The sequence below is a fragment of the Rhinoraja longicauda genome, chromosome 4 (genome assembly GCF_053455715.1).
Source record: "Rhinoraja longicauda isolate Sanriku21f chromosome 4, sRhiLon1.1, whole genome shotgun sequence".
Taxonomy (NCBI): Eukaryota; Metazoa; Chordata; class Chondrichthyes; order Rajiformes; family Arhynchobatidae; genus Rhinoraja; species Rhinoraja longicauda.
The window spans coordinates 17849912-17862046 of record NC_135956.1 but is presented as its reverse complement, the minus strand read 5'-3'; the positions used below and the strand labels follow the sequence as shown (position 1 = coordinate 17862046).

At 48.1% G+C, this 12135-nt stretch overlaps 1 protein-coding gene across 2 annotated transcripts in view; it reads right to left on the bottom strand.

The window, feature by feature from the left end:
- The window catches only part of myom1b (myomesin 1b), a 90520-nt gene extending 85525 nt beyond the window's left edge, over positions 1-4995 (bottom strand). The window contains exons 1-2 of one of the 2 annotated variants that reach the window (XM_078398511.1): positions 4586-4995; positions 3572-3758 (exon numbers count right to left, since the gene is read on the bottom strand). In XM_078398511.1, coding sequence (XP_078254637.1) covers positions 3572-3708 — 137 coding nt within the window. In that variant the 5' untranslated portion in view covers positions 3709-3758; positions 4586-4995. The remainder of the gene's footprint in view (positions 1-3571; positions 3759-4585) is intronic. The other variant, XM_078398512.1, reaches the window with a different exon arrangement.
- Between the last annotated feature and the right edge of the window lie 7140 nt (positions 4996-12135).

Here is a 12135-nt window from a genome sequence, read left to right as displayed (position 1 = left end):
TTTCAGTCAAGAACAATTCAGAAGAACAGTAATGGTTGTGCTTAACCATTCAAAATAACCTTCTGTACATGCCATCAAATAATGGAGATTACATTTGAAATTAAAACATTGTTGTGCCATCCCCTTGTTAAATTTATTTTTGTCTTTCTTCCATGCTCTTAAACACAATGATCTAGTTATCATCGCAGAGAAGACAATAGTCATTTCAAAATGAAACAGTGAGAGTCTTGGGCCAAGGCAGTATATTAAGACAGTAAGTTAAGACAATAAATCCAAGGAATTGAACATGTCAAGGAATGCAATGGGTTGGCTAAAGAAATAAAAAGATATTCCAAAAGTTACTTAACCAAAGTTTATAAAACTGCAAAATTACTTCCTGAATCTTATACTCAATGTCTTGGTAGATGAGGACAAACATACCATATGCCTTCTTTAACACTTTATTTATATTTATTGTTTCTTTCAGGAGGCTAGGACTTTGGACTCCAAGATCCTTCCATACATAAGACCGTGAAGGGTTCTGCCATTAAAGGTATACTTTCTCCATACATTTGACCTTCCAATATGCAACACTTTCTTGGATTAAACACCATGTGCTATTTTCCTGCCCATATAATACTGATCTACAATCTGCTGCATCCTTTGACAACCTTCTTCACTGTTTCAATCTGTGTTGTCTGCTAATGTACTAATCAAACCATCTACATTTTGTCCAAATCATTTATATTTTTTCACAAACAACCAGAGGCCCCAGCACAGATCCCTGCGAATAACTCTGGTCATGGACCTCCAGCTAGAAGAACTGTTCCACCAGGGCCGTTTTTACAGCATTATGGGCCCCCGGGCAAAGCAGTGTACTGGGGCCCCTACCGTTACTCTCACTCTCCCCCACCCCCCTTTCCCTACCAGCCCCCCCCTGTCGTGCCGGCGAAAAGCACTTACCGAAAAGCACAGCGATGGACTTAGGGTGCTACATTGTTGCGAAAAGCACTTACAAATCGCTGTGAGAAGCACTTAGTGATGGAAAATGTTGCGAAAAAAGCACTTATTGAACCTACATTTTTAAAGTAGCATTTATTTATTGCAAGTCACTTAACATACACAGATCAGCATGGGGCCCCTATGCTCGTGGGCCCCCGGGCAAGTACCCATCAGGCCCATGCGTTAAGACGGCCCAGTGTTCCACCACTACTGTCCGACTTCTACGGATAAGGCAGTTCTGAATCCAAACTACCAAGTCACTGTGAATCCCATGCAACTTAATCTTTTGGATCAGTCTTCCATGAAAGACCTTGTCAAATACCTTACTGAAGTGCATGTAGACAACATCGATTGCTCTACATCATCGATCACCTTTACCTCAAAAAACTCACTCAAGTTTGTAAGACATGGGCTCTCTCACACAAACCCATGCTGCTTGTTCTTAAATAGCTCATTACCTTACAAATATGAGTAAATCCTATCTCTAAGAATGCTCCAATTCTTCCCCCACCATGTCCGTGAGGCTCATCAGCCTATATTCTTTTGAATTTCCCCTATTTCCTTTCTTGAATGTCAAAAGAGCCATTGAACATTTTTATGACTGTAATAATGCTATAATAGTCTTTTTTTTTTGCATGATAGCCTGCCCAACACTTAAATAAAAAACAGAAAAATGTTGAAAACACTGTGGAAAGAGAAACAGTAGAAACAAGGAACTGCAGGTGCTGATTTACAAAGGTAAACGCAACATGCTGGAGTAAAGCAGCAGGTCAGGCAGCATCTCTGGAGAATAAGGACAGGTGACATTTCGGGTCAGGAGCCTTCATCAGACTGGTACAGAAACAGTTAAAGTTTCAGGTTAAAGGTCCTGGAATGGATTCTCCAGTTAAAACATTAGCTCTGTTTCTGTTTCCACAGGTACAGTCTGATCCACTGAGTGATTCCACCATTCTATGTTTATTTACTTTCATACCTCAAGCATTTTTCCTTTGATGATTTTTATCTACTAAATATTCTTATTTTATATGGGCCCCATATCTGAGGACGGATGTGCCGTCCTTGGAGAGGAGGTTACAAAAATGATCCCGGGAATGATTGGGTTAACATTTGAGGAGAGTTTGATGGCTCTGGGCCTGGACTTGCTGGAGTTTAGGAGGATGAGGGGATAATCTCATTGAAACCTATCAAATAGTGAAAGGCCTAGATAGAGTGGATATTCAGAGGATGTTTCCAGATGTGGGGAATCTAGGACAAGAGGGCACAGCCTCAGAACAAAAGGACATACCTTTGGAATAGAGAAGAGGAGGAATTTCTTTACCCTGAGGGTGGTGAATCTATGGAATTCATTGCTACAGATTGCAATGGAGGCCAAGTCATTGGGTATTTTTAAAGCAGAGATTAATGGGGGCTCTTGATTACTAAGGGCATCAGAGGTTACAGAGAGAAGGCAGAAGAATGGGATTGAGAGGGAAAAACAGATCAGCCATGATCAAAGGCCTAATTCTGCTTCTATGTCTTATCATCTTACTTCTTACTGTTAAAGTTAACTTTAATTGTAATAGGTCAATGTTTATCCTTGACTTTGGTTGAATGGCAGGATAATTAGTTCGTTTGTCAACAAAATACCAACAATTTAACTAGAACCCAGCTATTATCAAAAATTTATATCTACACCAAATTCTGGATAAATTGTTTAAACTTTTGGAAGCAGGATGCAGAGAAGTTTTACGAGGATAGTGCTAGGACTCAGAGGCCTGAGCTACAGGGAGAGGTTGAGCAGGATAGGGCTTTTATTCCGTGGAGTGCAGAAGAATGGAGGAGTGATCTTACAGCGGTGGATAAGATCATGCGGGGAATAGATCAGAGTTGCTGCCTTACAGTGAGTGCCAGGGACCAGGGTTCAATCTGTCCGCAGTTTGTACGTTCTCCCCGTGACCTACGTTGGTTTTCTCCGAGAACTTAGGTTTCCTCCCACACTCCAAAGGCCGACACATTTGTAGGTTGATTGGCTTGGTATAAATGTACAACATTGTTCCTAGTGTGTCGGAGGATAGTGTTAATGTGCGGGGATCGCTGGACGGTGCGGACTTGGTGGGTCGAAGGGCCTGTATTTCTAAACTAAAATGTGCATCTGATATTGGCTAAGAGCATCTATTTCTGTGATACATTAAAATGCAATTTAAACACCCTTCATCTATTGGAAAACCGGTGGGCGTCGCAGCCGCGGTCAGTAAGGGTCTCTTACTTAAGGTCAGTAAGGAGCATCTCGACACGAAACGTCATCTATCCCTTTATTCACAAGATGCTGGGGTAACTCAGCAGGTCAGGCAGCATCTCGGGAGAGAAGGAATGGGCGACGTTTCGGGTCGAGACCCTTCTTCAGACCCGAAACGTCACCCATTCCTTCTCTCCCGAGATGCTGCCTGACCCGCTGAGTTACTCCAGCATTTTGTGAACAAATCGATTTGTACCAGCATCTGCAGTTATTTTCTGATACGTCATCTACTCCTTCTCTCCAGAGATGCTGTCTGATCCGCTGAGTTACTCCAGCATTTTGTGTCTATCGTCAGTAATCCAGACATGCCCTTACCCGTGGGAGTGAGTTGTAACGTTGCGCTTCTCCTGCAGGCGGTAGTCTTGCATCGTGGAGCGCAACTGGCTGCTCCGATAGTCGCGATCATAGTGCTTGTGGTGCTTCTGGTAGAAAGGTACTGATATGGAGGACATGCTGGCCACGTATTATCCGAACTGTTCCCGCTCGGCCGTATGAGCTCTGTCTTAGATAAAGCAACAACAACAAACAAAAAACACTCGGGTAAAGCGCTCCACAAATGAAAGTCCAATAAATAAAAAGGCAATAATTAATGTAGGTCTTGGTGCGTTTAGTGTAGAGTGCGCTCATGTCAAGACATGGGTGACAGGGTTCCGATTTAGTTTATGTCCTTTTCTGGTCTGACCCCTTGTTGGTCAAAGCAAGTAACATTTAAAACGTTGCAAATTCGGGTTCAAATCCTCATTAGCCAACAATCTGCCGCAACGTTTCTGTATAATAAATCACTTTGAATTTTAATGATAAGAAATTGAAACTATTACGTGTATACAGTGCACAACGTATCGTGTAATATCGTTTGTATTAAATAAAAATAAAATTAAATTGCCATTGTCTTTAATAATTCTCGTGCGAAAGAGCAATTAATTCGTTTTAATACATGTATTTGGCTGCAAATGAAACATTCATTGCGCGTTACTTTACTTTTTTGAGCCATGTTTACATCCAATTTCCCATTCCGCGTTTAATTTTCTATTTCAAGATAAATTTTAAAGTAACTCTGACAGAATTGTTAACATAGGGTTCCGGTGAAATATAATCTCGGTTTCTCGGTCTTGGTTTCCAATTTTGTCCCTTTTTGATACAAACCCCGCATTTAATACACCCAGTGATTCTGCCCGACCTCGCCTGTTGAGCTACGTGTTCAGTGTACATTTAGAAACGCACCGCTCAGCTGCTCAGTTAACGTTTTAACAAAGAATCTTTTTTAAACATTTGAGTCACAAAACCCGCCACAAGCCCTGCCCAAACCTACTTTAAATCAAGAGCACTCACCGAATGTCAAGTGTTTTCTGAGGATTTTGTTGTATGTATCAGCGAGAAGGCTCGGTGTGATGTATCAGGGAAAGCAATGGGAGGAAAGCACAAGAAGGCTGCAGCAGACTCGACTCCAGAGTTCAGTACAAAAATAATGCCGCCCGTCAGTGGAATGTGAAAGCCAGAGTTACGACCTTTTATGGCTTTAAGGATCGATAAATATAGCACCAGCGCAAGCAATCAGTGTCCCACCGCTAGAAATCTCAAGGGGTTGCAATGCAGGTAAAGAGTTATTGGATGCTTCGTGTAGAGCGAAATAAGAGTTTGCAATTAATGTTCAAGCTCCGATTCGCCGATCCTTTTTATCCACAGGCTCCTTAAATCTGGATACATTTCACTAATTTTAGCCATCCCTCTCACGGGATTGACTTCTGTGAGCTGACCCAGTGATTGCATACACATATGTGGAGGTGTGGTTTGAAAGGTGCCGGAATCACTATCTCCTTAGGCAGTTCCCACTGGGTTCGCTGTGACTCGTCTCCACGTAGGCGAGTCACAGCGGGTTCTCAAGTGGCTGATGAATCCGTCCCGCCGCCGCCGCCGCCGCCGCTGGGACGAATGGTGCCTGATGGGGGGGAGTGGCTGGGGAGGTCAGGGTGAAGGTGGAACATCGAAGGGTTTCAGGAGTGAGGGGGATTGAGAATTTAGAAGATTGAGGGGAGATCTTATAGAAACTTACAAAATTCTTAAGCGGTTGGACAGGCTAGATGCAGGAAGATTGTTCCCGATGTTGGGGAAGTCCAGAACAAGGGGTTATGGCGAGTCCGAAACTTGTTGGTTGTAGAAGAAGTTTATTGCAGCCGCAATCTTCGAATACAGAGTTAAACAACAAGGTAAATGACAACCATTACAAACTTACTGTCTTCCTTGAAGACTTCGCCGAACTCTCTAAATCGGGCGCCAAACGCGCACCTGACATCGCTGGCCAATCAGCGATGTCGCTCCCCGGACCAATCCCCATGGTCGCGTTCCCACGTGACCTCGCTGGCCAATCCGAGGGTTCGACGACCTGGACCATTCTCTATGGTCGCTACATGACCCCCTCCCAGAACCCGAGGTGCGGAACCTAACAGGGAGCCGGATTTCGCGACCATAACGGGTACGGAGAGGGACAGCCTGAACCACAGGAGCCGGAGGTTCCGGACTTGGTGGAACAGCCGGGACGGGAGGTTCCGGAGGAACTACCGGAACGGGGGATCCAGGAGGAACTGCCGGAACGGGTGGTCCTGGAGGAACTATCGGAACGGGGGGTCCTGGACTGAGCGGAACTAACGGAGGTCGGCCTCTCCTAGGGGTTTGACCGATCAGGACTGGTTGATCCGGATCCAAATGTGCAGGTTTGAGCCGGGACACCGAGACGAGCTCACTCTTGCCGCACATGTCTAAGGTGAAGGTAGCCGTTCCCTTACGCAGAACCCGGAACGGCCCTTGATAGACCCTCTGCAACGGGGCGCGATGGGCATCTTTACGCAAAAAAACAAACTCACAGTCCTTCAGGGAAGACGGTTCATGTACCATGGGACACCCATGACGTGAAGTCGGAACTGGAGCCAGGGAGCCCACCCGTTCCCGGAGAGATGCTAACACGGATGGGACGGTAGGCAGGTGGTCTGAAGGGTCAGGAAACAGATCTCCGGGTACTCGAAGTGTCGAGCCATATACTAGCTCTGCGGACGACGCACCGAGATCTAGCTTAGGAGCAGTCCGGATGCCCAAAAGAACCCAAGGGAGTTGGTCTACCCAGTCCGGGCCTTCAAGCCTTGCACTGAGGGACGCTTTAAGTTGGCGGTGGAACCTTTCTACGAGTCCATTTGCCTGGGGGTGATAAGCAGTCGTGGGTTGTAACTTGGACCCGTACAGCTCTGCCAGCGCGGCCCAGAGGGACGAAGTGAACTGTGGCCCTCTGTCAGTAGTAATAACTGCCGGGACCCCGAAACGAGCTACCCAATGAAGGGCCAAAGCCCTAGCACAAGACGCGGACGAAATATCAAACAATGGGAAAGCCTCTGGCCACCGGGTGAACCGATCCACCACCGTGAGGAGGTGGGTGTAGCCCCGGGAGGAAGGTAAAGGCCCGACTAAATCCACGTGGATGTGAAAAAAACGAACAGCCGGGACCTCGAAATCCTGTACGGGGGGCTGGACGTGGCGTTGGACTTTAGCGGTCTGACAGGGCACGCAGGAACGTGCCCACCCCGCTACCTGTTTCCGCAGGCCGTGCCAGACAAACCTCGCTGCTACCAAGGCCGAGGTGGAGCGGATAGACGGGTGCGCCAGCCCATGGATAGCATCGAAAACCCGGCGCTGAAGGGAGGGCGGTACTACCGGCCTGGGACGGGGAAGAGAAACATCGCACCAGACTTTCGTGCCCTCCGACCCACAAGCTACCTGGGCCAACTTCAATCCCGAAGTGGTGGACCGGTAAGTCGAAACGGTATCCGCTAGGAGCTGTGCCTCCGCAAGCTCCTGGGGATCCACCTCGCAGTCCACCGCCGAAATAGGGGGAAAAGCAGGTCTAGACAGGGCGTCAGCAACGGCATTAAGCTTACCCGCGACATGACGGACATCGGTGGTAAATTCGGAGATAGCAGTCAGATGCCGCTGCTGGCGGGCCGACCATGGGTCAGACAATTTCAAAAAAGCAAATGTTAATGGCTTGTGGTCCATAAATGCCACAAATGGGCGGCCCTCGAGGAAATACCTGAAATGACGAACAGCTAAATAGAGGGCCAGAAGCTCTCGGTCAAATGCACTATACTTCAGCTCGGCCGAATTTAGTTGCCGGCTGAAAAACGCTAAAGGCTGCCAACGGCCACCGACCTGCTGCTCCAGAACCCCGCCCACCGCCACGTCAGAGGCGTCAACCGTCAGGGCCGTGGGGGCGGAGGGGCTCGGATGGACCAACATGGTGGCGTCTGCCAAGGCTGCCTTAGCTGCTGTAAAAGCCGACTCAGCGGTCGGGGACCACAACAAATCTACCGGATTCCCTGCAAGGCATTGGAAGAGTGGGCGCATGACTCGCGCAGCTGCCGGATCGAACCTATGGTAGAAATTAACCATGCCTACGAACTCCTGTAGCCCTTTTACTGTGGTGGGCCTAGGAAATGCCTGGATAGCCTCCACCTTTTCGGGCAAAGGGGAGGCGCCGGCAGGGGTAATTCTGTGCCCTAGAAAATCAAGAGCAGGAAGGCCGAATTGACATTTGGAGGGTTGGATTATGAGCCCGTGGTCTTGGAGCCGCTGGAACACGGTCCGCAAATGGGCCTGGTGTTCCTGCACGGAGGGGCTGGCGACCAGGATGTCGTCTAAATAAATAAACACAAACGGTAAACCCCGGCCCACGCGGTCCATCAGCCGCTGGAAAGCCTGTGCCGCGTTCTTTAAACCGAAAGGCATACGCAACCATTCAAACAACCCGAACGGAGTAATTGTTGCAGTTTTCTGTATGTCCTCCGGTCGCACCGGAATCTGATGGTATCCTTGCACCAAATCGATTTTGGAAAACACCACCGCTCCTTCCAGCCCAGATGAAAAATCCTGTAGGTGCGGTATGGGGTAGCGATCAGCCGTGGTGACAGCATTGAGACGCCGATAATCGCCACATGGTCTCCACCCCCCAGATGCCTTGGAGACCATGTGTAACGGCGAGGCCCACGGGCTGTCAGACTGACGGACAATTCCCATCTCCTCCATTTTCCAGAACTCCGCCCTTGCCACCACCAGTTTGTCTGGCGGTAGTCTCCTGGCCCGAGTGAAAACGGGAGGGCCTTCGGTGCGGATGTGATGGACCACACCGTGCTTAGCCGAAGGCGTGTCAAAGCGTTGGACGAGCAGCTCCGGAAACTCTGCCAGAATCGCAGCATACGAGTCGGGGGCCGCGACGACGGCCTGGACAGTAGGGCTGGGCGAGGAGGCGATTGTCGGAGCGACGTGCTCATCGTCGGCGGAGGGTCGGAGGTCATTACCGCGGACATCCGGAACCAGTGAAAAAGCCCAGAGAAAATCTGCGCCCAGGATCGCTTGTTTGACGTCGGCTATGATGAATGGCCATTCGTACGTGCGGAGGCCTAACACAAGGGACATCTTCCGTGTACCGAAAGTGCGAATGGGGCTGCCATTAACCGCGATGAGGGTGGGACCTGTCTTACCCGATCTGGTTTCGAGGTCGGTCGGCGGCACTATGCTGACGATGGCTCCCGTGTCTACCAAAAATTCTGTGTCCGTGAATCGATCATGGACATAGAGGCGCCGGTTTTGGCCAATCGTAACTGCCCCTATGTACGATCGGCCGAGGCATTTCCCGCGAAGGTACAAGGCAAACGGCAGTTGCGGGCTCCGTTACCCCATCGTAGGTGATAATAGCACCAGCCGCGCTTGTGCGGATCTTTTTGGCGGGCTTTCGGAGAATTGGCGGGAGACGTGGCGCCATCTTGCCGTCGCTGTGGCGTGGTCACTGATGTCGAGACTTTGTTGATCGAACCACTTGCCTTGTTTTTTGCCGCTATGAGCGCGTCCGCTTTCGCTGCATATGCTTCGGGGTCCTTAAAAGAACAATCCGTGAGCAGCAGTCGGACATCCTCGGGAAGTTTCTCGCGGAATGCCTGTTCGAACATAGGGCAATCCGTATGCTCACCGGCTAGCATCATCATTTCGGCCATGAGGACGGAAGGCAGTTGGTCTCCAAGATCTGGTAGGTGCAGAAGTTTTGCCGCACCACCATGCTTATTAAATCCGAAGGTTCGCAGTAATACTTTCTTCATGGCCTCGTACTTGTTTTCCGCAGGTGGATCCACGATGAACCGCATCACGCGCTTGGTTGTGTCCGGCGATAGAGCGCTGACGAGGTAGAAGTACTTCGTGGATTCGTCCGACACCTTCTTTATATGAAATTGAGCCTCGGTGTGGATAAACCAAGCTTGCGGTGCGTGCGTCCAAAACCACGGAAGATGAACGCTTCCGGCGCTTAACTCCGGTGTGCCCGGCTCGGTCATCGTCAACGAGGCGTCGGGTTCCTGCTCAGTCGGTGATCGTCCAGATCACGTCGGGGTCACCAATATGGCGAGTCCGAAACTTGTTGGTTGTAGAAGAAGTTTATTGCAGCCGCAATCTTCGAATACAGAGTTAAACAACAAGGTAAAGGACAACCATTACAAACTTACTGTCTTCCTTGAAGACTTCGCCGAACTCTCTAAATCGGGCGCCAAACGCGCACCTGACATCGCTGGCCAATCAGCGATGTCACTCCCCGGACCAATCCCCATGGTCGCGTTCCCACGTGACCTCGCTGGCCAATCCGAGGGTTCGACGACCTGGACCATTCTCTATGGTCGCTACAGGGTCACAGTTTAAGGATAAGGGGGAAGTCTTTTAGGACCGAGATGAGAACGTTTTTTTTCACACAGAGAGTGGCGAATCTGTGGAATTCTCTGCCACAGAAGGTAGTTGAGGCCAGTTCATTGGCTATATTTAAGAGGGAGTTAGATGTGGCCCTTGTGGCTAAAGGGATCAGGGGGTATGGAGAGAAGGCAGGTACAGGATACTGAGTTGGATGATCAGCCATGATCATATTGAATGGCGGTGCAGGCTCGAAGGGCCGAATGGCCTACTCCTGCACCTATTTTCTATGTTTCTAGGAGGGGAAGATGTCAACGCAAGATTTATTTTTTTTCCGATGATGGCTGCACACGTTCTTGACATTAAGAGGTTTTGGTGCAAAGCAAGCATGTACAACACGATTAGGTAGTAGAGCATGGACTTAAACCACACGTACACACAACTAGGCAACTGAACCATTTTATCAACAACTAGAGAGCGGCCCTGAGCTACTATCTACCTCAATGGAGACCCCCCCCCCCCCCCCCCGGACTATCTTTAATCAGACTTTATCTTGCACTGAACGTTATTCCCTTTATCATGTATCTGTACACTGTGGATGGCTCGATTGCGTTCATGTACTGTTCTTGCATTGACTGGTTAAAGCGTAACAAAAGCTTCTCATTGTACCTCGATACACGTGACAATAAACTAAACTTTAATGCACATAACGTCTTGCCCAGAGGAGGGGAATCGATGACCAGAGGACATAGATTCAAGGTGAAGGGGAAAGATTTAATAGGACTTTAAGGGGGTAACTCTTTCACACAAAGGGTGGTGGGTGTGTGGAACAAGCTACCAGAGGAGATAGTTGAGGCTGGGACTATCCCAATGTTTAAGAAACCGTTAGACAGGTACACGGATAGGACAGGTTTGGAGGGATATGGACCGAACGCAGGCAGGAGGGACTCATGTAGCTGGGACATGTTGGCTGGTGTGGGCGTGTGGGGCCGAAGGGCCTATTTCTACACTGTATCACTCTGTGACTATGATAGAATTTCAGTGGCAGTGCATCCACTTCAAATAATTCATGGCAAAAGCAATACCAAACATTATGTGCACCCAAAAAAGTATGACAATTAAAACCTACATTGTGGTCCTTTGTCATTTCAAAATTGAGACACAAGGAACTGCAGCTGCTGGTTTACAAAAAAAAACACACACACAAAGTGCGGGTAACTCAACAGGTCAGGCAGTATCTCTGGAGAACATGGATAGGTGATGTTTCGATTCAGATCTCAAAATTGGGTAACTGTATTTGTGAGAGGCTGAACAAACTCATCTTGTGACAGGAGTTGTGAATCCCTCGCTCGATTTTGTTATGTTATAGGTTTTCTTAATCCGAAGGATTAAAAAGATTAATTCCAATTTATTTTAACATAGTTAACATCATAACATTTCGTGACTAATCCACACTAATGGCCCACAAACGTTCCCATCTGATCATAGTCAATTAATATTATTGTATTTTTCTCCTCCCACAGAGTGATCCCCATATTTATCAGACAAATGTTACACAAGTCAGGGACCCCGCTGAGTTACTCCAGCATTTTGTGTCAATCTTCAGGGAACTACAAGCTGGCGAGCATAACATCAGTGGTGGGAAAGTTACTGGAGGAGATTCTGAGAAATGGGATCTGTCTGTATTTGGAAGGGCAAGGACTGATCAGGGATTGTCAAAGTGATTTTGCGTGTGGGAAATTGTGCTTCACAAAATTTGAGGAGGTGACCAAGAGAATTGATGGGAGCAGTACAATGGACATAATCTGCATGGACTTTAGCAAGGCCTTTAACAAGGTAACACATAGTATACTGAACCGGCACGATCAAGAGTGAGGTAGCCAATTGGATTCAAAGTTAGCTTGGTTGTAGGAATCAAAGCACAGTAGTAGCTGGATTGTTTTTCAGATTGGAGGCCTGCGACCAGTGATGTTCTGCAAAGATTGGTGCTTGGTCCATTTTTGATTGTTGTATATAGCAATCTGGTTGAGAATGTAGGTGGCTCGAGTCAAGAATCAAGAGGGGTGTCATGTGCACTGGGAATGAAACAATGCAATTAGTAAGTTTGTGAATGACACCAAAATTGGTGGTGTGGTGAACAGTGAAGAAGTTGTCTAAGGATACAACAGGTTCGA